The 24,160-nt window shown below is 44.9% G+C and overlaps 1 protein-coding gene across 2 annotated transcripts in view; it reads right to left on the minus strand.

The window, feature by feature from the left end:
- The window catches only part of GALNT17 (polypeptide N-acetylgalactosaminyltransferase 17), a 454,995-nt gene that overhangs the window by 26,330 nt on the left and 404,505 nt on the right, over window positions 1-24,160 (minus strand). Inside the window, exons 7-9 of one of the 2 annotated variants that reach the window (XM_046667386.1) lie at window positions 10,488-10,616; window positions 7,777-7,914; window positions 1,345-1,440 (exon numbers count right to left, since the gene is read on the minus strand). In XM_046667386.1, coding sequence (XP_046523342.1) covers window positions 1,345-1,440; window positions 7,777-7,914; window positions 10,488-10,616 — 363 coding nt within the window. Of the gene's footprint in view, window positions 1-1,344; window positions 1,441-7,776; window positions 7,915-10,430; window positions 10,617-24,160 lie in introns of both variants that reach the window. The other variant, XM_046667384.1, reaches the window with a different exon arrangement.

Raw genomic sequence — 24,160 nt, forward strand, 5'->3', positions numbered from 1 at the left:
AGAGGAGTGGGTCCAGGATTCTTGGTCATCCTTCTGCTCCCCATGGGCACTTTTAGCCAATTGTAGGCAGTGGTAGAGCCCAGTAAACAATCTTGAACTAAATGGACTGGATTTGAATTTACTATGCTTTGGTTGTGCTGGAGAGCCTGGGTTCTAGCCTGGTTTGCTCACAGGCACTTGCTCCTCCATGCCTCAGTCTCCTCATGCTGTCTGCCACCTCCTAGAGGCTACAAGGATCAAAGCACTCAGCATTCCATCTGTCTAGCATTACCTGTCCACCTTCAGAGGACCCACCACACACCAAAGGGAGGCTGAGGGTCTGCACTGTGAGAACCACCGGCGGTGACAGTAGAAGGAGTATAACTCTTCTCTTTTCAAGTACTGGCTTAATGGGAAAGCAAAACCACTTTGAGCAGAGCGAATCCATGAGCCTGAATGAATGCATGCAGGAGCATGTGTGTATGACCAGTGAATGTGAGTCTGCATGTGAACGAGTGTGTTCCTAGAACATGAGAGAGACGAAAGACAAAGGGAGCTCACAGGGCATTTTATCTAGTGTCTTCCCTTTACAAATAAACAGATAAACTGAAACTCAGAGAGTCTAGTGCTCTTCTGGAATAGAATAGAAATGTTTTGTACCTTGCCTGTTATTATGATTGGTTGACATAATGTTATTTTTTATGAATGTCAAGTCTAGCGACATTTTTGTATATGTTTTCTCCAAATCTTAGGGACTTTCTGCTAAGCTCTTTGTGCACACACACCATTGGCTAGCACAAAGTAGTCAAAGGATGTTCATTTACCAAGGCTCTATTTTCACTTTGTTGGTTGATCGTTTTACCCTTTTTGAATTTTCTTGTTTGTTCTCCTGGAAGCACGTTCTTCCTTCCCATTCCGCGCTTGGCTCTTGTACCATCACTTGAAGACCAGGTCATAGTTACCACCAAACTGATGATGGCCTTTCAGGATGGACATGTCAATCAGGTTCTCATAAAGGAAGCTGCTAACTATTTCTTTGAAGTTGTAAGCAGACATATTTGCTTATAATTACAACATATGCACATGTGATATATGCTTGCCTTTGGCAAATGACTCTGAAGTTTATGCACATTTTCCTTTTGGTATGAAACATGTCCATTGATCCTCTTAATACTTGTGCTGATGCAACTGCTTATGAATCTTTTCCCTAACTCCTATAGAGAAACAACCAGAAAGTCCCTAACCTCCTCCTTAAAATCTTAGAACACATAACAACTACAAAGTAGAGACAACAGAAGCTACAGAAGTCCAACAAATCCCCTGTGGGCTGGTGAGTTCACTTCTTGGTCAGAGATGGGCTCCTACCTGGGGTCCCCAGCCGTGGCATGGATACAATATTGCTGTGTGGTTCTCCAGTGGCCCCTGGTCCAAGCAGACATCTTTTGCCTTGTTGTTGCGAAGCTGCAGGAATAGGCAAAACATTACCCATCAGAACTCATCCAACAGAGGTGCAGCTGTCCTACTATCATTCCACCATGCCCGAGTTTCGACTTCTAGATGGAGAGGCCATGCGACCCACCAAGTAAGGACCAAGGCTTGAGTCTGTGGGGTGATCACTTTAGCAAGAGACAAAATCCTTCCATGGATGGTGCGGGCACTAGCCCTCTGCCTGTGACTCCCACAACCACACAGCTCTCCTGTCCCCAGCATGAAAGAGGATCTCAGGGAACTTTTGGACATAGGAACATTGGTTACTCTTTGGTTATCCAAAGTGGGCCTTGGCACCAACCCTGGTTTTCATAACCCTGGGAACCACAGGTCAGCTTCTCAGGTCATTACTGGCATAGAGGTATGAAAAACAGTAATCAAAAAAGCAAACAAAAACCTTGCCATCATGAAAAGCTCTAGAAGCAATTATTTATGTATTAAAAAAATATTTACTGAATGCCTATGCTGTGCCAGGCACCATCCTAGGTGTTTGGAATGCATCTATGGAGGAACAGACAAAAGTCCCCAAGACAAAACCCCTGAACCTAGACATGGCTCCTTGGGAGCAAGTAAGAACTTATCTAATTGGGACCTCCATATGCACTGCAATTCTACATTGGTGTCCATCCCACCCACAACCCTGAAATCTCAAGTAGGAAAAGGGCAACATTGTTGGTCTTCCCCGTGTATCCTTGCACTCCTCCCAGATTATAGTCTCCATGGAAACCAAACTAACCAGTGATAAATCAAGAAGGGAAGCAAGGGGCACTCTGCTTTTGTGCACCTAAATTCTGTCTAGGTTTAGACAACTGAGCAGATTTTTAATTACATTTTTTAAAGATTATAAAAATAACACCATCTCAGTGAGATATTTTGGAAAATACAGAAGAAAGTAACAATTGTTCACAATTCTTTCACGCAATCAGTTAATTTTTTCCCCAATTTTTGGACAATTTAGTTTTGTTCAATTTGACTATGGTGAGCAACTTTATGCATAAAGCTTTATTCACATTTCATATTTTCTTAAGAATAGAATCCTAGAACTGTGATTATAGTATCAAAGGGTATGGACACCTTAATGTTCTTAAAACACGCTGCCCAGCTGCTTTCTGGGAGCTTTAAACAAATTTATATTCCCATCCATAAGGTACGTAAATACTTATCCATCTTGAGTTTCACCATTTAAAAATATTGTGTTGGTCAACAAGTACAAACTTCCAGTTATAAGGTGAGTAAATTCTGGGTATCTATTGTACAGCATGGTGATTATAGCTAATATTATATACTTGAAACTTGCAAAGTAAGCAAATCTTAAATGTTCTCACCACAGAAAAGAAATCGTAATTATGTGACGTGATATAGGTGTTAGCTAACACTATAGTGATAAATGTTTTGCAATATATGAGTGTATCAAATCAACGTGTTGTACACCTTAAACTTACACAATGTTGTATGTCAACCATATCCCAATAGAACCGGAGGGAAAAAAAGAGCACTAGCTTGGGGAGAAAAATCTGAAGACAAAGGTGAAGCATTCTTTTAAACACAAGGTATTAAAAATCTGTGGAGAGGGGCAGGACAAGCGATGAATCAGACATGTTACACAAACAGTCCAAAGCAAGCTATCTCTAAAGTGTGGCACGGCCAGCTTAGGAGGCCAACACCGTGCCTTTAGTTCTCTTATGGATGCTTTAAGGAAATGCTTATTGCCAACGCTTTCAGTGCTGCAAAGGATATGTTAGAGGAAAAAACCCAGACAACTTGTGAGTCAAAAAGAAATTCAGAAGAGTTAGATTTTGAAAGTGATGAAATTTTAGAAATACTTTTAGCAGTGCATTTTGCTTATATTTTCCTTTTTATGTATAAGCAAGAGCAATATAATAAAAATGTGTCTAATGAAGTTTAACAAAGCTTTTAAAAGAGTATAACATAAAAATTATCTGTGACAAAAAATAAAAAATATTGTTTTGGGAGGTGAAGAAAGATATCTTGTTTTTATAAATTTACAATTAATAGTAAATTGGAATGTTTTATGTTTAGCAATTATTTCCCTTTTTGAGAATTATCTATTTCTCCACTGGGATCTCAAGGGACTTTATTATAGATTTGCAAGAGCTCTTTACATATTAAGGAGATTAATGTTTTTATGGCATATTAGCTCCGTACAAAGATTTCAAAATGCTAGGCTTTTAAATTTTGTTCCTAATGTTTATGCCATTAAGTCTACCATTGAGTAACTTAATGAATATTTATTGAGAGCCTGGTAAGTGCCTGGTACTGTGTTAAATCTAATGAACACAAAGATAAAAGAGCCCTGTCTGGAAGTAGTCCACGATCAGGAGAGAGACAGACACAGGAAGAGTGGTACAATGACTGAACTCTGCTAGGGCAGCGAGAATGTCCTCAGCCCACCTGAGGGGTTCAGAGGCTAGGGGACGTGGCTCCTGAACTAAAGGTTAAAAAAGGGTAAGTGGAGGTGATGCTGGCATGTTCTATTTTTCACCAGGTGGTGGCTACATGGATTTTTGCTTTATATTCTTATGCTGCACATGTCTGCTTTATGCACATTTTATATGTGTCATTTCATATAAAAATGGTTAAAGAAAAAAAAGACAATGAAAAATGAACTAGGGGCTGGAGCAGTGCAGGCCACAAGGGCAGTGTGAGCCCACCACAGAATTCTGAGTGAATGAGTTGGCGGCCCATGTTTCTGTGCACATTGCAGCACTTCTGCATGGGCAAAGCAATGTCTCAGACATGGAAGAGTCAGGACATCAAGCATCCACATAGCTTTCTCTCAAAATTATTTTAAGACATCCCAGCTAGAAGAGACGAATACAAATTTAATGGTCAAGGATAAGCGACTTCCTGTCTAAGTAGGCCTGGGCACCAACACTTGTTATTGGGTGAGGAAGGAACGCCAGGGCTGACACCTGCTTGGAGGTGTCTGTGTCCCTTTGCCACTGTGCTGGGGTCTGATGTGATAAAAAGAACTAGCAGGAGTAAGCATTAAAATGCAGTTGTCTGAAAAATGGTAAATTTTGTCACCGAAATGAATTTGACTAAAAAGTTATTCTGAAAGAAGGTATAAAATGTAAACAAAGAGTAACACTGCTCAGGTCTAAACTCTCAGAAATTTTTTTTTTTTTTTAAAGATTGGCACCTAGGCTAACAACTGTTGCCAATCTTCCTTTATTTTTTTTTTCTGCTTTATTTCCCAACCCCCCCGCCCACCCCCCCCCACCCGGTACCTAGTTGTATATCTTAGTTGCAGGTCCTTCTAGTTGTGGGATGTGGGACGCCACCTCAGCGTGGCCTGATGAGCAGTGCCATGTCTGCACCCAGGATCCGAACCAGAGAAACCCTGGGCCGCCACAGAGCACGCAAACTTAACCACTGGGCCATGAGGCCGGCCCCTATTTTTGTTCTAATTATAAAATTATCACATAAACATTAGTGATAATGAGGAGAACATGACAATGTACCCACACAAAAACTGCCTGCTCCACTACCCAGAGGTGATTAGAACTATCACCTCCATTTCCTCACACTATTCTCTGACCTGCTTCCAATCTAAATTAGTAGCTAATCCAATTTTATAATCCTGACTTTTTCCTCTGAAGCATTATATTATCAATATTTTTCTCATGTCATTAAACTTTTGCACACACCTTTTGAAATGGCAACAAAATATTTCAAAACATTTGTATAATATTTTTAACTAAACTTCAAGTTAAATTAAAAATTTTTGATCCAAAAAAATCTCTGATATTAACAATTTTACTCTCAAATTTTTGTCCTCCTTTCATATTATTTTGCTTGGGATAAGAGTGGAGATGAAAGTATGACTCTCATTAAGCTTTTTAATACACGTAGTTCAGACTGCTTTTGAAAAAGCTTGTTTCAATTTACACTCTCACCAGAGGATATGTGGTTTTCACATCACCAAGACCTTGCTGGCAAAGTATCGACACATACCAAAAATCAATGTCAGTTCATTTGGTAGGAGGAAAAATGCTACCTCATTGTATTTTAAATTTTATTCTAATTTCTTTGATTATGAAATAAAAACATTTTCATGTGGTTTTTCATCTATTTGTATTTTCTCTTGTACTTTGTCTATTTTTCTTTTGGGATGTTTTACTTTCTTATTCAAATAAAAGTTTTATTTAAATCCATTTGCAGAGCTCATTATATGTTAACGGTATTATCCACTCATCCATAGTACTTATGGCATACATATTTCCAGTTTGGCATGTTATTTCTCTATTGGGTTGATGTATAGATTATTTTAATATTTATCAGCTCTGATTCACTCTCTCTTTCCTTTGCTTTTTCTTCCACAGCTTTCATTCTGAGAAAGCCCTTCCCCTTTCAGAGGCCAGATTCTTATCTATTTCTGTATGGTTCTATTGTGGTTTCTTTTCTTTCCTTTAATGCTGTAGTCCATCTGAAATATACTTTGGGATATGGTGAGCTGTAAGAGTCTAAATCGTTTCTTTTCCAAAGAGCTAAGCAATTTACCCAGTTGTCTTAGGAATAATCCATTCATTGCTCATTGTTTTTCCATGCCTCCTTTAAATTGATCTTACTTAGATAATTAAAGAAAAAAAAACAAAAAAACACGCTTTTATTTTGAAGAAGACAAGACACGGCAGTTTGAATCTAGTAATACCTACTGCTGGAAGCCAGGTACTATTCTAAGAACTCTCCGTTTTGCAGGTCCTTTCATCTTCCCAACAACCTATGCAGAGGGCACTTTCACTCCCCCACTTTACAGATGAGGAAACGGAAGCACGGAAGCCAAGAGGAGCCGCTAGGATTTGAATCCAGCAGGTTGGCTCCAGCGTCTTCACAGGTCCCTAACTGCTATACAGACTAGCCTTGCAAGAAGCAAGCTTCCCATTCTAGAGTCCAGCTTAGGAGGGACACCTCGCCCACACTCTGATGGCTTAACCTAGGGCTGATTTACTTTCTATTAAAGGCAGCAGGCATAAAACAGGAAAAGTCACAGTTGTAGAAAAAGTAAACACTCCAAATCAAAGACAGCCTTCTTAGCTTCGGCCTGTTTGTTACAGGGAGTGCCAGGCAGCCCTGGGAAGACATCCACGTGCTGGAGTGATCAAGGTGCCTCTGCCAGGCCCAGAGCACCCGGCTCCCTGTGCCTTGTCCCAACTCTGCCACAGATTCATTATCCAAAGGAAGTAGCACGGTAGATGTGCAAGGGCTTACACACAGACCTGTTCTTAGCAGTGGTGCTTATGATACTTAAGAAATAGAAACAACATAAATGTCTGTTTGCAAGCAAAACACAGCATACACAAAAGGTAGCATCAGATGCAGCCATTAATAACCTTGTAGAAAAATGTTGAATGACACGGGTAAATATTCTCTGTATATTACTGAGTAACATTTGAAATTATTAGTCATTTTTAAGCAGCATGGTTTAGTAAAAAAATACATATATTAATATGTAGATGTGTGTATAAAAAGTATATATGGTATATAAAAATATATTTTTTTTTAGTAAAAAACTATGCATATGCACACAGTAAAGAAGACCATACATCAAAATGTCCATATTATCTATGGAATCAGAAAGCCTATGTCCAATCCTGGCTTCATGGCTTCTAAGCTGCAAGATCTTAGGTAATTTATGTAATTTCTCTAAGTCTCAGCTTTCCTATCAATAAAATGGAAATAATACTCTTACCTCATAAGGTTAGGGTGAAACAAATTTATATGTGAAAAGTACTTAGTGCTTTCCATAGAAAGCACTCTGTAAGTGTTCACTGCTATTATTATTATTTTCGAAGTTTTCTAAAATGAAATATTTATGGCATTTGTAACAAGAGAAAAGTCAATCTGCTTTAATGTTAGAAAGGTGCTATTATCTCATCACTGACAATCTGAGAGGAGCGCCTGCACCCTCTCTTTGGTGCTAAGTGCTCTGCCAACAGCACTGAGCCATGGAACGCTCCAGCCCTGCCTCTACACCCAGCTTCCTGCTCAGTATCCCATTTACAGGTCCCAGGAGCCTCAAATTCCAAATGTCCCAAACAGAACTCATCGTCCATTCCACATCCCAGGCAAAAGGGTGGTCCATGCTCCCACTGAAACGTTTATTACATTTGTATCCTCCACCAGCTAGTGAGAGCCCTGCTGCCAGGGCTTGTGCCTCCAAACACCACTCGTTGAATGAATGAATGAACGAACGAATGATTCTGGTTCATTATTTTCTCCCAGCAAAGCAATCCACAGCCCGCTTGCACAGCCATCCACGCTGAAAGCGTGCGTGGTCTTAATTACCTCTCCGTATGCAATAGTGTTATTGTATCTTCTCATCTCTGGGTAAACGTGGTCCAGGTACCACTGGAAATTCTTACACTTTAAACTTTTCCTTAATGCTCTTCTTTCCGAGACATCGCCTATGTCAATTCCTGGATTCTGGAAGTAGAGAGAAGCAGAGGGCATTAGTGACTGGAGAGCTCTGGCCAGAGAGGAGGACAGGAGGTATCACCTTGGGGAATCCTTCAGAGAGAAACCTTATGTCCAGTATGCTTGCTCAGAGGCCAGTTTAAGGGGATGGACTTGATCATCTAGCCCCGAGCTAGACACTGCGGTACCCTGAGTGCAGCCCACAGCCCTCAGACAACTCAGTCATCTTTCTTTAGTCCTTATTTGCCGTGCTAGAGAGATCCAGGACACACTGATGTTGACAACCTATGTCCCCAGTTCTGTCTCTCTCACATTTCCTCAGTGACTATCAGAGCCAATTATTAAAGGAATTATTTGATTAAGACAAGAAAATACAAGCCTATAACCACTTCCTGTCTTTCTTTTCTATACACGTGTAATTTCCCCCTTTGTTGGCTCTTTGTGAAGTTCATTATATGCAGAAGAGAAAATAATTTTCCATTGCAAAGCTTGTAATGATGTTCTAATGAATAATTCACTCTGCTTTTACAGAAATGAACCTGTAATGGGCTGCTGTGTGCTGACAGGGGAAAATAAAGTAGCTGAAATATGACTCCTCAGACTCAGCCACAAGATGGCTACAAACCAGGGGAGACCGGATGCTCTCTTCACATCGGCGGGGAGCCAAGCAGCATCTTGGGGGCTGGGAAGAGTTCAAATAATTTCATTAAGATTTCTTCCTTAGCAGACACACAGTGATTTTAAAGGAAAGTCTCCTTAAATGTCAAACTTATTAAAATTCAAAGGGAAACCTGGGCAGCAATAGTTAACTCTGTGTTTTAATGTACTTAGCATGATTAATGAGAATGGTCATTTTTGAAAAGGATGGTAGGGTGCTGCTGGCATTGGGGACCAGAGGCTGTTTGTAATGATGGAGAAAGCACTGGGGTAGAGTCAGCAGGCCTGAGTTCTTACTACTGAGTAAGTCACCACCATTCTGGGGCACAACTCCTCATCTGCAGAACAGGAATGATAACAGTAGTTGGCAGGGCTGTGGGTAGAGTTGAATGAAGATGTGAGTTCACAGCCCTGCCCTGCCACGTGCTGGCTGTAGGACCGTAAGCAAGTCACTTTTAATCTCCCAGAGCTTCAGTTTACTCATCTGTGAAATGGACATCATAATAGGTGCGTATCAAGTTAGCATTTATTGAGCACTTAACATTTCTTATGCTCTGTTCTAAGTCTCATTTTTATCTTTATGGGAGTCCTAGGAAGTAAATGTTAATAATCCCCATTTTACAGATGAGGAAACCAAGGCAGATGGTTCTAGGTCATGACATTGTTATGATGGCCAAAGGAGATACTGCAAATGAGGAGCTTACTGAATGTCTGGGATGTAGCAAGGGTTCAACAAACATTCTCTATCTTTACAGAATAACAATGTGTAAAATCATTTAGAGTTTAACAGCTATACAGTGCTATATGGCCATTAGGGGGTTTTCAATGCTTTAGAATGTATTTCAATAATTGTAGCAACAATGATATAAATTCTTCACTTTTATCCTCTCTATCCACAAACCTTGCACATATTCAACTGCATGTCTGCTGCTGGGCTCTAGCCTCCTGAAACGAAGGGGCTGCCATTTCTCAGTGAGAACCATTCCAGGTGACTCTCTCAGGGCATGACTTGGACACCTATACATGCTCTGGCGGAGGAGACAAACTCAGCTCTGGCTGATGGTGCAGGTGACCCTGCTGTGCTGTGAATGATGAACAACTCTTGCCAACATTCCCAAGTACATATCCTGTGCCAGGCACTGCTCTAAGTGTATCACATGTACTTAGATTAGTACTTTAGTACTTAGATTTAGTACTTTACATTTAGTTCTCACAATTGCCCTAGGAAGAAGGACCAACTATTATCTCCATTTTATAGCTGAGGAAGCGAAGGTACAGAGGCAATAAGTGGATTTGTTCAAGATCACATAACTAGTAAGTGGCAGAGCTGGGATTCCAACCAAGCGGGTGCATAACACTGTGCAACACTCCTATGGGGCTGCAGTAAAATGGGAATTTTCCTAGGCTATGTGCTGGGCAGAATATGGAGGAGACATGAAGAGCCACGGAAACACGGGATTCTGCATACAGTAAGGGCATATGTCATGGGACAGCTGGAGCTCCACAGAAGGGTATACAGTGAGAGCACATGATGGGGTTTGGTGCTAAAACCTTGGGCAAGAATATTCTGAACACAATGTATGGTCCAGAGCAGGACATCTGGATTAATATAACAAGACTGGGATTAACACATTAAGACCCTTTTAATCTTTGTAAATGGCTTTAGAGACTTCTGCTATGCCAGATGCCGTGTAAAGCAGGAGTTCTAAAACTTGAAGGTTGGTCTATGAACCCCCTCAAATGCATTCATAATTTCGCAAGCACAAGCATTTTTCTGGGGAGGAACCATCATCTTACTAAAGTGATTAGTCACCCGTCAAACATAAAGATCACTGTTCTAGGTGACAGGGGAGGGCTGCTGGCCCTACCTCCAGCGGCAGGTTCCACGCTATGTACACATGAGACTTGTAATCGTCCATCCAGACCTCAGCAACCCGGAGAGCATTCCTCTTGGTGTAGAAGCCGATGTTGCTGTTGTACGGCTTCTTCTTGCGCTCGATGTGGGCCACCCGTGAGCAAGGCAGGACCTCCATGCTGCCCCCACACAGCCACACCTGGAGGTGCAAGGACTTCATCAGTCTGAAAGAAAAATTCCCAGAGGCCACTGTCCCCTCCCCGAGGCCCAAAAGCAACGGTTCAGGAGACCTAGCATGAGTGAGAAATACATTTTAATATGTAAAGCCACTGAGATTTCAGGGTTGGTTTGTTACTGCAGCATTGCCTAACCTAAACAGGGAGAAAAGAGGTTTGGGGGAGTTTTTATAGATACAAGAGTTGAGGATATTAAAATACAGCTCTGGGTAAGGGAAGCCCATAGACATAAGGTGTCTCTGGTGACACACGGGTTTTCTTAATTTTCTCAATAGTGCACAATTGCCATCCATGAAGGCTTTCTTTCACATCTGGCTGAATCTGTGCCCTGTAGAACTAGAACGGAAAATTCAAACTGAAAAACAGACCATCTTTATTCATATCAGCACAAAGTGTACAATAGTCTAGTTCTGCATTGTGAATATGCTCTATTTTGGAGTCCTAAGAACACAGATGCTCAGCCTTCTGCAAGCATCTACCCCAATGTTATCATATGCAGGTGTCACTTGTTGCTGGAATATTCAGGTGGAAGGCTGAAATGATAGTTGCCTTTGAAAGATGCAAAAGCCCAAAGAAGTGACACTTGCCATCCTCTGCGTGGGCATGGCAGGCACCCAGGCTCAAAAGGCCCTGCTCTGAGGGGAAAGCTGGACCATCCAACTTCTCTCAGTCTCTCACACACACACAAAAGCATTTCTGATTGTCAAGAAGGACTAATTTGTGGCAATGAACTTCCTGGTACCAGCAGGGAGAAGAGGAAGAAAACACAGAGAAGTTTCAGGGGACTTTGTGACTTGTCTACTCTGAGGGTCCTGTGTACTCTCTATAAATGAGAGTGTGCAAGTGAGCTGACTCAGGCCGGAACAGACAATGCAGGGTCATCCCAGCCTGGGTCACTTCAAGCCATTCTACCTTTAGTTACCCAGAAACCCCCACCTCGAGGATACCGGGACACTCTGGAGGGTTTGCACATCTCCTCTGGGCCTTTATTGATTGAATTTGGTGGCAAAATGCATGTTAAATGTGTGATCTTCTGTTTCTATTTCCAAACTCTGGCTACACCACAGGGAAATGATACAGATGGAAAGTTCTCCCCATAACTAAGAATCTTCACTTTTCTTGTTTATTCAAGGAGGAGAATGTGAGCTAAGAGATTGGGGGTGGGGGGTGGGTCCAGACTAGTTTGATCTAGGACCTGACAACTAGGTGTCCCCAAGGGCTGGGGCAGATCCAACTGCTGGCAGTGGAAGGAAGCCAAGTCAGGGAGGCCAACTTTGGCGAGAGGCCTGTGGGAAATAGAAGCAAGTAAGCTTACAGGGTAACACAAGGTGGCTGGGTCCACAGGGTGGGCAATACACAAAGACACAGAATTCCACAGGCACGTGACATTGAAATCTTGGACAGTTTCAAGATTCAGGGAACAAATGGAAAGACATCCCATGTTTATGGACTAGAAGACTTAACATTGTAAAGAAGGCAATACTCCCCAAACTGATCTAAAGATTCAGCACAATCCTCATCAAAACCCCAAATGGCTTCTTTGCAGAAACTAACAAACTGATCCTAGGATTCATATGGAAATACAAGAGACCCAAAATAACCTTGAAAAGAACAAAATTGGAGGATTTCCACTTCCGATTTCAAAACTTACCACAAACCTACCATAATCAAGACAGTGTGGTGCTGGCATAAGGATAGATATACAGATCAACAGGTCCAGAAATGAACCCTCATATTTACGGTTAATTGACTTTCAACAAGGGTGCTAAGATAATTCATTGGAGGAAAGAATAGTCTTTTCAACAAATTGTGCTGGGGCCATATGCAAAAGAATGCATTTGGACCCCTACTACACAACATATACGAAAATTAGCTGGAAATGGATCAAAGATATAAATGTAAGAGCTAAAACTATAGAACTCTTAGAAGAAAAAATAAGGGTAAATTTTCATGACCTAGAATTAGGCAAATGTCTATCAACTGATGAATGGATAAACAAAATGTGGTATATCCATACAATGGTATATTATTTAGCAATAAAAATAAATGAAATCTTGATACATGCTACAACATGGTTGAATCTTGAAAACATGTTAAGTGAAAGAGGCCAGTCACAATGGACCATATATTGTATGATTCCATTTACATAAAATGTCCAGTATAAGAAAATCCATAGAGACAGAAAGTAAAGTCATGGTTGCCTAGGGCTGGGAGGGGTCAGAGGAAGGTAGAGTGACTGCTAGTGGGTATGGAATTTCCTTTTAGGGTGATGAAAATGCTCAAATGTTGATTGTGGCGATCACCGAACAACTCTCTGAACACACTAGAAACCATTGAGTTGTACGCTTTAAATGGATGAATTCTAACGGTATGTGAGTATCTCAACAAATCTGTGACAAAAATAAATAGATAAATAAATGCACAGAGAAATGGGGAAAAGAAGGTTCAAGGGATGGATTCCAGTACGGGGAGGCTCAGGAGGACTGATGAAAGCAAAGCAGAGCTCTGTGAGGACCAGTGCCAGCAGGGATCGCAGATGCAGATGTATGAGGGGCCTCAGCAAAAGCCAGAAATCCAGTCACGAGAATGGAGGTGCCAGGTGGGAACAGAATCCGCAGCCAAGCTGCCTCTGTGCCAAGCCTCTGTAAGCAGTCCAGACCAAGGTCAGGATTGTTTGAAAGCCTGGGGTGCAACTAGGCTAAGGAGAGGGGTCAAGTGGTATTAGCTGTTAGGAGTGGGGCGAGGGGGCCAAGGAGGCAGGTTGGACCCTCTGTCAGATCCCAAGCCTTTTTACCAAGGGCAGGGAGATGGTGCACAGTCTGGGCAGCAGGCGGTGCAGCACGTCCATCCTGTATGGCAAGGACACAGGATTCCTGTTCTGGACTCTGCTATGTGGATATCAATTGGCACACTCAGTAGGCAGCAACTCAGACCCACTCAGCTTGTCCTAGACAGTCTGGGAAGGGGCAATGGCCTCTCAGACTGTTGGGCATCTTGCAGGGTATAACCCTCTGCAGGGCCCAGCAAACCTAGAGTGAGCACCAGGGTCAGTGCTGGGCCGGATGCCTATAACAACATCATAGACCCCCTCTGCCTGGAGCACATTGCTGTTCCCATCCCATGCCTGCCCAGCATAGGTCTACACCTCAGCCTGTCACCTCCAGTTATTCAGACTGGATTTAGGGTTATAAGCAGCGTGAGCAATCAGCAGCAGCATATCTTGTGCAAGATCAGAAATGACATCACTAGAACACTCAAGCTGCAAAGCACTCTGGAAATATCAGGCAGAGGAGGCAATTCAAAGCTAACAAAAAAACAAAGAAAGAAGGGAAGAAGGGAAAGAAAGGAAGAAAGGGAAGAAAGAAAGAGGAAAGAAAGAAGAGAAGGGAAGGGAGGGGAGGGAAGGAGGGAGGGAGGAAGGAAGGAAGATAGAAAGAAAGAAAGACACACAAATACCTTGGGCTGTAGGAGGCAAACTGAGCTTAGTCTGTTGGGCTCTGAGGGGCAGCCTCAGCCCCAGAGCAGGTCCTGAGAGCTCCTCTCTGCCCAACCCTTCCCCTGCCTCCACCTTCCATATACCCCTCCCTTCAGAGAGGTGAGTGTCCCCACTCTGCTTGCTCCAGACCCCAGGACCAGCCAAATCATTATAACCAGAACCAAACACCAACTACCTCATGAAATCCTCATAGAAGAGGAAACTGAGGGCCTCAGAGGTAAGTTATTTGTAATCCACAGTCAGTAAGTAGGGGAACCAGAACCACAACTGTAACCACATGCCATACCAACAGGCCAGCTTGGTGGGCACTGTAGCTCGGACCCCTCCTAGTCAGGGGGAGTTGACTTGTAGCCCATGGGCTCTCCAGCTCTTCCTCAGCCGCAGCTTGCTTCTACTCAGGGTTCCTGGCTGGTGCCTCTGACTCGCTCTGTAGCCAGGCTGAGTGAGGGGAACAGTGGAGGGTGTTCTGCGGCTAGAGCAGCATGTGAGCATATGGCCCAAGGAAGCTCAGTGGATCTGAGGTGGCACCAACAACACCTTCAAGGGTGGGGTCAAAGCCTCCTGCTGCACAAAGTGAGTGATCTGGCAGTGTGGCACCGCAAGGGGTATTGGAAGGAGGCCACGAGTCAAACGATTCTCGACATCCAGGAAGCTCTGCTCTGAGTTGGCTGGGGAGGTCACAGCAGAGCTCACGGGCTGGCCCTAAATGCTGATGAGTTGATGTGAAGTCTGTCCATGGTCAAATGACAACCTAGAGAGCAGAAGTGAAGAGATTCAAGAGAGTGGACTGAAAGCCTTAGAAACAAACCACCAGGTTAGCTAAGGCAGCTACTGAGGGGTATTCCAGAAAGGGCTGGTATTCACCCAGCCTCCGACGCTACCCAAGAGGCACAAAAGCAACAGGGAAGCTCCCTTAACAGGGAGTGATCCAGTTTATCTTTCTGCTGGACAGGAGGACTAACTACATGTGTCCCAAGTACAGCTGATCCCAAGGAAGGGTCCTGAGGATCTGTTCTCCACATGGGCCTGCCTCCACCGGGGCATGGCTCTTGGTGACCCTCTGCTGGGGAGTGAAGAGGTGGCCATGTATAAATGGTGATGGGCCACAAGGAGGTGAGGTGACTCCAGAAACAGGTGTTCATTTATTTATTTATTTATTTATCCAGAAAACATCCTTTCAGGGCCTACTTCCCAGCATGAGAATGAAATGGGGAGTGTCAACACACAAGGCCTTGCTCTCACAAAGTTGATGATCTTGCAAGGGAGACACATTAATTACATAATCACAGGCAGACATACACTATCAGAAATGGAGCTAATTTCCGTGAAGGAAAGCAATGCAGCAGTAGAGAAACCAGCATTCAACAAAGGGATGTGGCCAATGGGCTCAGAGAAAGCATCTCTGAGGTGGGACACTTAGGGTGAAATTTGAAGGGCTAGACTGAGCTAACTTAGTTAAAGAAGTAGAGAAGGTGGTAAGAGCCCCAGGCACAGAGGCAGCCAGCACAGCTGTAATGACCTTGTGTAGGAGGGCGCGTGGTGCAGTGAACTGTGTTCCAAGATGACAGCAATGATTCTCCCTATGCTTCTTTGCAATGTGACCTTTTTGCTCATCTGATCGAAAGGTTGGATCTATTCTCCCTCCTCTCAGATCTGGGCTGGTCCTATGACTTGCACTGACTAAGAGAATGCAGTAGAAGGGAGGTTTTGCACTGTCCAAGGTCAGGCCCTAGGAGGCTTTGCAGCTTCCACTTTCTCCCTCTTGGAATCCTCAGTCCACTACACTGTGAAGAAGCTGAGGATGAAGGACCATGGGGCGGGGGAGGTCCAGCCACTCCAGTCGTCCCGACTGAGGCCCCAGGCTTGTGAGCGAGGCCAGGCAGGACCAGCTACATCCTAGCCAATCCACCGACTGACTGCCAAGTATGAGTGAGCCCCACCAATGCCACAGAGAGCAGAACCACCCATCTGACCCCAGCCCTACTGCCAAACTCCAGAATCCTGAGCAGGTCAATTGTTATTCTAAGTCATTAAATTTAGGCTTACCCAAACTTAACTGACACACATGGAATATTCAAGGAACTGAAAGTTCCATGAGGGTGGAACTCAGAAAGTGGACTCAGAGACCAGGGGTGGAAGGGAGGAAAGTAGTGTGAAACGAAGATGGAGGGGCAGGTAGGGTTTACACCAGCAGGGCCCATAGGCCATGTCAAGGAAATTGGTCTTTGTTCTAAAGGAGAAGCCACTGGAAGATTTTGGTTTGAAAAGATCATTTTGGCTGAAGTGTGGGGAACAGATGGGCAGCAAGGAGAGGGGGGATGGGGAAAATGAGAGGGTCTTACTTTCACCAGCAGAGAAATGGTACCTTTGGCCAGGGAAGCAGAGGAGAAACAGAGATGTGGACAGATTTGAGGGTTTTTAGTAGGCAAAATCATCAGTAACGGATTGGATATGGCAGGGAGGGAGAAGAAGGGTCAAGAAAGGCTCCTAGGTTTCTTGCTTGTGCAGCTGGATATACAGTAGCATCATTCTGGGCCAGAAAGCCTGCTAGAACCTACCCAGGCCTCTGGAGGCACCACAAGACTTCAGGTGCCAAGAAGTCTTAGGCAGGACACATCCCTTCTGCTTCAGGACAGTTGATGCCCTGGAAGAAGAGGACACTATGGCAGAAGGATGTCAATGCCTGGGAATGATTTCTCCACCATCACTCTAGAGAGAGAGTCTTCAACGGCATCATTCCATCATTCATTCAACTCACATCATTTAACAAATATTGCACTAACTCTTTGGAGTCTTAAAAATTGTGGAAAGTATGTCATCAAACTGGGCAAAAGTTGGCATTTCCAGAATTACTGGATCACTGAATGTCCTCATATTTTCCCAGCAGAAGTCTCAAATCTTTCCTTCAAGGGCAGGATGAGAAACTGGCTTTGGTCACTGATCTTCAGCTCTGGCTGTGCCTCTGAATCACCACGGGAGCACTTCAAATTACAAATGCCTGGATCCCACCCCAGACCTAGGAAGCACATTCTCCGGAGTTGAAGCTGAGGTGCCACTGAGTGTTTAAGAAGTTCTCCCACGTGATTGTGATGTGTAGCCAGGTTCAGGAACCACTGGCCTTAAAGGCATTTAACATCTTTTCTGAGGCTATGGTTTTATGACTGAGGCTGAAAGAAGTTAGGATGCGCCTGGCCAAAGCCAAGACAGCCCAGTATATTTCTAGGGGTGCTGGGAAGAGGTGTGGGGATCTAACGTGCCGGGTACTGACGAGATCACACTCTCCCCACTGCCTCTGTCACCAAGGAGCCTGATGGGGAAGGGAAGAAAGTGCGGGAGCTTGAAGCCACTGCCTCGGTGGAGGTGAGGAGCCATGGAGGAGGCGAGGAGACCTGGAGGATGCCAGGAACCAAGGCCAACATGACTGATTTGATTATATTAGCTGTTCTTGTAGGCTGTGGCCTCTAAACATTTTTGATAGACATTCTCATCTGAGAAAAAAATTAAAGCATACCCGCCAATATGTTTACTTCATCCATTTTAAATTATATGGGCCTGCTGCTGTACTAATACATTTTATGCATGAGAAATTTACATATATATATAAATTTAAAGTGATATGAAAACAGAAGCAGTACTATGTTCCTCTCATACCCCAACTGTGGCCCGCTTTGTAAACCACTGCAAGAATTCAAATATTCAAGGTCTACTCTTATGCCACCATTTTTAGAGGCCAGCTCTTTCTCAAAAGCAGCAAGAAGTATTGTTCAGGAATGAGTAGGTTTGGGGCCAAAATAATCTGGTGAGAAATTTTCAACTGTGTCATTAGATGGTGAACAGTGAGCACCACGATTACGTGAAAGTCACTTTTCCCAAGATGCTCTAGGCACCACCTGGGGGCAGCACTCTCTGGAAAGAGGCCCAGATGCTGTTACAGGAGGGGGCCCAGAGCCTTCTCCGCCCATGCCCCCATCTTTCAGATTAAGCAGGAAGCTGCAGGAGCCAGAAGGAAACCCAGGTGCCATTCTCAGGTCTCCACTCCCCAGCACTGATCAATCCGTCACCAAGTCCTGCAGACGGTGTCTCTCAACTCTGGCTCAACTCTACTCACTTCCCTTCACACCCGCCATGACCAGCAGACCACCTCCTCCTCCACCATCACTCCAAGCTGCCACCACCCTGGGTGGACCATAGCAACCACCTCCCCACAGCTCCAACCATCTGACCTCCACTCAGCAGCCGGAGGACTGTGATCTGATCGTGCCGTGCACCTGAACAATTCACTGGCTCCCACTGCTCTGAGATTGAAGTCCAAAACTTTACTGTGGCCTTTGAGGACTTGTGTTGCCTTGCCCCACCGGCATCATCTCTGCAGTTCCCCCCAACAATCGTTCTCTCTCTGCTTCCATGTGCCACACTCCTTCCAGCCTGAGCCTTTGCTGTCCCCCTGCCTGGGACACTCCTCCCTTCTGCTCCTAGTTAATGCCTCCTCTCAATTCAGCCTTCAGCTCAATCATAGCTTCCTCAGGGAAGCCCCACATCGTTGGAGCCCCCTATTACATGCTTGTGTAGCATTTATCACAGTTGGGATTTTGTGAGCATGCCAGCCCCATGGGTGTGTGACAGTCTTACTTTCTCTCTTCTTCACTAGGCTGTTAGCTCAAAGAGGGCAGGATCCACGTCTTCATGTGCCCCCACTGCCCAGCGCTGCAAGCACTGGATAAATACTTGTTCAATGAATGAATGAACACGTGAATGCATTAATGAGTGGAGGGGGGCTAGAGGGCAAATGCATAGAATGTGTCTGGGAAGGAAGAAAAAAATAAAAAAAAGAATGTAAGTAGTAGAGAAGATACAACATGACAGGCAGAGAATGGAAAACCAGATCGACCAAGGGCCTTTATTACAGGATCAATACCAGGAAGGTCGAAGCCTCTCCAACTTCTCCTCCCATAAACCCAGAACCACCCCCATGCTTCTGGGAAGACTGTTGCTCTGCCCCCCGATGGTGATTCCAATCCACCCTGCAGTGTCACCGGCCCAGCCCACCCTGGACCCAGGCGTCCACTAGCAGGAGCTGAGAGATGGCGAAGGAGGAATCAACCATTTTACTCTCTAGTGAGGGAAGACCACAGGCTCCATTTCTCCCAGAACTTGGGCATGTCCATTCTCCCCCAGGAACCCCAGTTTTCTCATCTATAAATGAGGGGGAAGCTGTCTCTGAGGCTTCTTTCAGCTCTGGTGTTTGGAGTCTGCGATTCTCTGCACCACAGACCACAGTCCCTGGCTGCAGGCCCAGGGGGCTTTGCTAATGGAGGACACCAGCTTGCTCAGGCTGCCCACCCTAGGGTTGACTTTCTTGAGGATTCATCTTGATTCTGCCAGGAATCCAACTAATAAATCCAGGCATGCTGTCTAGACCACTGGTTTACCTCTGAATCAAACCTCCAGCGTGCCTTGCGTTTCCCATGTGCACCCTCTACCACAGGCAGCTTCTAGGCGTGCACTGAAGCACCGTGCAGCAGAGGCTGATATTCTTGCTCTGCCCCCTCCAAGGTCCAGCTGTGTGACATTAAGCAAATCCCTTTCTCCCTCTCTCCCAGGCCTCAACTCTTCTTCACCTGTAAGATGGAATCGTATTGCCCACTTGCCTATATCACAGAGCTGTTATGAGGGCCACTTGACGTCGTGGATGTAAAAACGTTGGGACACCACAGTGTCCTCCAGCCCTTCAAAGGTAGCCCAGTGATGAGGTTCCCAGTCTTGGACTCAGGCTCCAGACTGCCTGCTTCCAGCCCTGGCTCCACTGTTTATTAGCTGACCTTGGGCAACTTGGCCTCTCTGTGTCCCACGTCCTCACCTGTGCAGTGAAGAATAATAACAGCCTTGACCTCTCATGGTTGTTGGGAGGTTTAAATGAGGCTAGATGCATCATCATTCTCGTTACCCCAAGGATCTGGTGTTAGATGTCCTACCCCTTGTCTCTGTATGCTCCCAGCACCGCCTGAGGAGAAGACAGGCTGGATTAAGTTTCTAGAAGGTTTCTTCCTGATCAAGCACTAAATATGTTGGCAGGACTAGCATGCCGATGAACGCACTGGCTTGTCAAGCCTAATAGTCTCCCCTCAGACGTCCAGGCCTGTGCCTGAAGTGCGTGTGTGGACTCTGCCCGTCACCGTCCTGGCCAACACTATCCCTCAGATATACTCCTGGGCTCCCTGTCCTGCCTCTCCCTGCTCAGGCCCCAGGCATGGCCACTGTGGGGGACCAGAACATGGCACCCCAAAATATAACTGTATGAGACCAGAATATGTCACCCAAAAATATGCCTTTTTGGCATGAGAATTATGTTGAGAAACAGTAGACACAAGAGAAGCTCTGACAAAGTAGAAGTTCCCCTTTTCTAAGGTAAATTTATACTTATAAAGGAAATCTCTGCTTGTAAGGGTGTCTCTCCCTCTGTGTCAGGAAGAGAAGGATGACTCTAAATCACTGGAGACTCTTATCTAAGGAGGAGGCACTGACTTAAATCTGATGAGAAACCTTTCCCTTGTTTACTGGGCTTTTCCTGGTCCCCTTACCACAATTGTTTCCTCCACAGCCTTCTTCCTTTGTTTTTGCTGAAGATGGTATTTAAGCCCCAAAGCTAAGCCACCCCTTTGAGTTTACTCATCCCTGAGTTTCTCCCAGGGACATATGAAGTGTTAACAATGGCTGTTGGCTTTCTCGTTAATCTGTCTTTTGTTACAGGGACCTCCGCTGAGAACCCAGAAGGGTAGAGGGAAAGATTTTTCCTCCCCTACACCACCCTCACACCCACAGGGTCTGTAACTGCTCCCATGGCAACCACGGGGTCCCATGCTGTCCCTCCCAGTCTCTCAGCCAAGCCTACAAGGGCAGCGCTGCAGCCCCCACGCCACCCAGTAACCATGAACCCTCCCTCCTCCTGCGATGTTTTACAGGTTGTTGCTGTTCCTTCACAATTATGTCCAGCTTTTCTCCATATGAGAATGACGGATACCAGGACTCCAACAGAAGAATTCCAAGGGAGTTGACAGGTCAGCCAGCCAGAAAGGGATGCAGGAAATAAAACTCCTCTGTGAAGGCCTCCAATCTATTCTCAGCAAGCTTTCTTCCCAACCATATGCTTACATACCTGAAGTAACAGGGGGTTTCACTGACATCTCTCAGGAGAGAAGAAAACGTAATTTTCTCTCTGTTTTGTCATGTAGATTTGGAATACAAGAGAAAAAAAGCCTGCACGTTAAAAAGAAGCTGGGAGGAGGGGAATCAAAGAGCCCAGACTCAAGTAACCACTCTGATGGGTTCCTGTGGTGTGTGAGCAGCCCCGCCCCACATTCTGGATTACAACACGTTCTGGGGCTACACAGGCTCCTGCATCTCCTCTGGGCGTCTCCCAAGGAAACGGGCTTCACTGGCCTTCAGCTCCAGGATCCTCACTCTCCCTGGTTCACTTCCAAGACTGACCTCTGCATCTGACCCCACAGAACCCAGAAGCCCTGTACTGGGGGCTTCTCTTGTCCCCCTCTTAGGGAGTGAAGGCCTGCCACTCTGGGGCTCGTCTCCGCAGTGTCCCTGACTCCTTCCCAGGGACAGGAATTTTTCCTCTTACCAGATGAAGTCACTCTGGAAGCCGCTTAAACCCATTTACATTCTTAAAAGCAACATAGGAGGAACTTTCAACACAGAAATTATGTAAATAACCCCTATTTGGTAATTCAAGTGCAGGCAAATTTTAGCCTTTTGTCTGCTGGTAAAATCTGTTCAAAACAACACAGATTTTCAGCTAAGAAAATATTTAATATGTTACTTCCATTCTGGCAATGCTTGTCGGGGCTACCTGGTAACCCACTTCCCAGAGGTATGGCTCATCCTCCTGAAAATCAGGGCTCCCAGAAGTGCCCCATCTCCTCATCGCTCCCCTCTGCCACCCTGGAGATGGTGAGCTGGCTTTTCCCCCTTTAAAGGCACATTCTACCCCATGAAATTGGACAGATGCATAATGGCTTTCCTCCTAAAGTCCTTTTACAAAAATTCAATTTCAATCTTCTGCTTTATTTATTACTGTTTCTTAGAAATAGGATTTACAAATATGGACCTGAAGACATACCTCAATTTAAGTACCACAGTGGCGAGAACGCCTAGATACCTGGATTCTATTGCCAGTTGATGCAAGTCATTTCTCTTAATATGAGATGAGGAATTAGGACAAAGCTTGGTCAATGACATGTTATTTGGAGGAGGAAAGAAACGCATATTGAAAGCAGCTTGATTTACTGAGCATGGAAGAGGTGTTGGGAGGGCTTTTTCCTTTTCTCGTAATGTTTGTGGCTGTTGCTTATGCACTTGGAATACTATTGGGGGGAACCGAATAATATCGGGTTTATGCTCACCAGTTTAAAATTTACCCCAGCCTTACTCCCCAGCCTGACAGCATGTCATTGTCAGAGAGGGTCTGGGCTTCAATGTTAGAAAAATAGCCCGAAGCAGCCTCAGTCAGGCTTTGCTCTCTCCTCCCCGACTCCTTTGCCTTCTCTTTCCCTCTGCCCCTTCCTTTCCTACCCCTTAGGACTTCCCCACATCTGCTTTCTCTCGCTCCTGTTTCTGTCCTTCCATCTCTGCCCTGTTCACAGACTCCTTCCTTTGGACGGTCCCTCTTTTGCGAGAGCAGCTCCAGCTAAGTAGGTACTAAGCATTTCATCTTTCTTTGCATTCCCAGCACCCAGCTTGATGCCTTTAACTTCTAATAATTTACCTTCTTTCATCACGAATTCAATGTTATATACATGTTTACTAAGACCAGAGCTCAGAGCTAAATGCTGCCAGGGATATAAAGACAATTTAGACGTGCATCCTACTCATAGTCTTTGCTCTTTCCTCAGAGTTAAAATTAGAATTCCAGGAAACTGTTGAAGATCGCTTTAGAACCTTGGTGAGGAAGCAGCCAGAAGCGGGATGGGTGATAACACTGCATTCATTCCCCTATCTACGCATCCATGTTCTACTGTTATTCAGTCTGCATTTTACCTAGGATTAAAGAGGAGCTGGTAGGGTGCAATTATAGATAAACTATGCTTAGCCTCAGGAGAAAAGTGAATTATATTTGATTCCGTGTCTTTAACCCCAAAGGGCTGGAGCTTTGAGATCATGTACAGTGATCTGGAAGGAGAGTGGAATGTCCACATGCTTCAAAAGTTATCCTACCACCATGCTTCAAAGGCCCTGAAAGGGCCTCTCTAGTGCCGGAGCTCCCTAACTGAAATCAACGTGGTCAGGGCTAAATAAAAGGAGGGGAGCCCCACTCTGCCTCCCCACTGAGGACAGAGATGTGAGAACCCCTCACTCAAGGTCACAAAGCTTGGATCCAGAGGGTGAGCACCAAGGTCCAGATCGGTGGAGATGTCCCAATCAAAGCAGAGCTTGGGAAGTACCACACAACAAGCCACCAAGTCGGAGCTCCCAAGACCAGGATCCGAGGCCAAAACAGAGCCAAGAGCAGTGGGAGAGCTGGGAAGTCGAGAGAGAGGCACAGTGATGAAAGCTAGAGAAGGCAGGGTGCACACCACCCCTGCAGACGGGAGGAAGTGGACGTGGAAGACGCTGAAAAGCACCACCTAGAACTGAGTGCCAATTTTCTATAGGGCCCACTGGCTCTACGCTTCCCACAAGCATTTTTGTGGCAACTGTAGAGCATGAGATCACAAAGGTCAGTGCTATATTTGAAGCACTCGGCCCAAATCCGGCTCTGCCATATGGCAGCCTTCCTACTCCCATCTCGGAGTTTGGTTTCCTCAACCATGAAGAGCAGTGGATGACAGCACCTGATCTGAGGGTTGTTGCAAGGAAGAAACAGAATAATGTATGTGAAATTGGTTAGCATGATGGTAGCTCATAGTAAATGCTGGAAAAAAAAGTTAGCTATGATTTGCTGACCACAAGAGTGGCCATGAAGTGAGCTGTGTTCTGAGCAGTGACAGCACCATGACCTCTGTG

Source organism: Equus quagga, chromosome 7 (assembly GCF_021613505.1).
Source record: "Equus quagga isolate Etosha38 chromosome 7, UCLA_HA_Equagga_1.0, whole genome shotgun sequence".
Taxonomy (NCBI): Eukaryota; Metazoa; Chordata; class Mammalia; order Perissodactyla; family Equidae; genus Equus; species Equus quagga.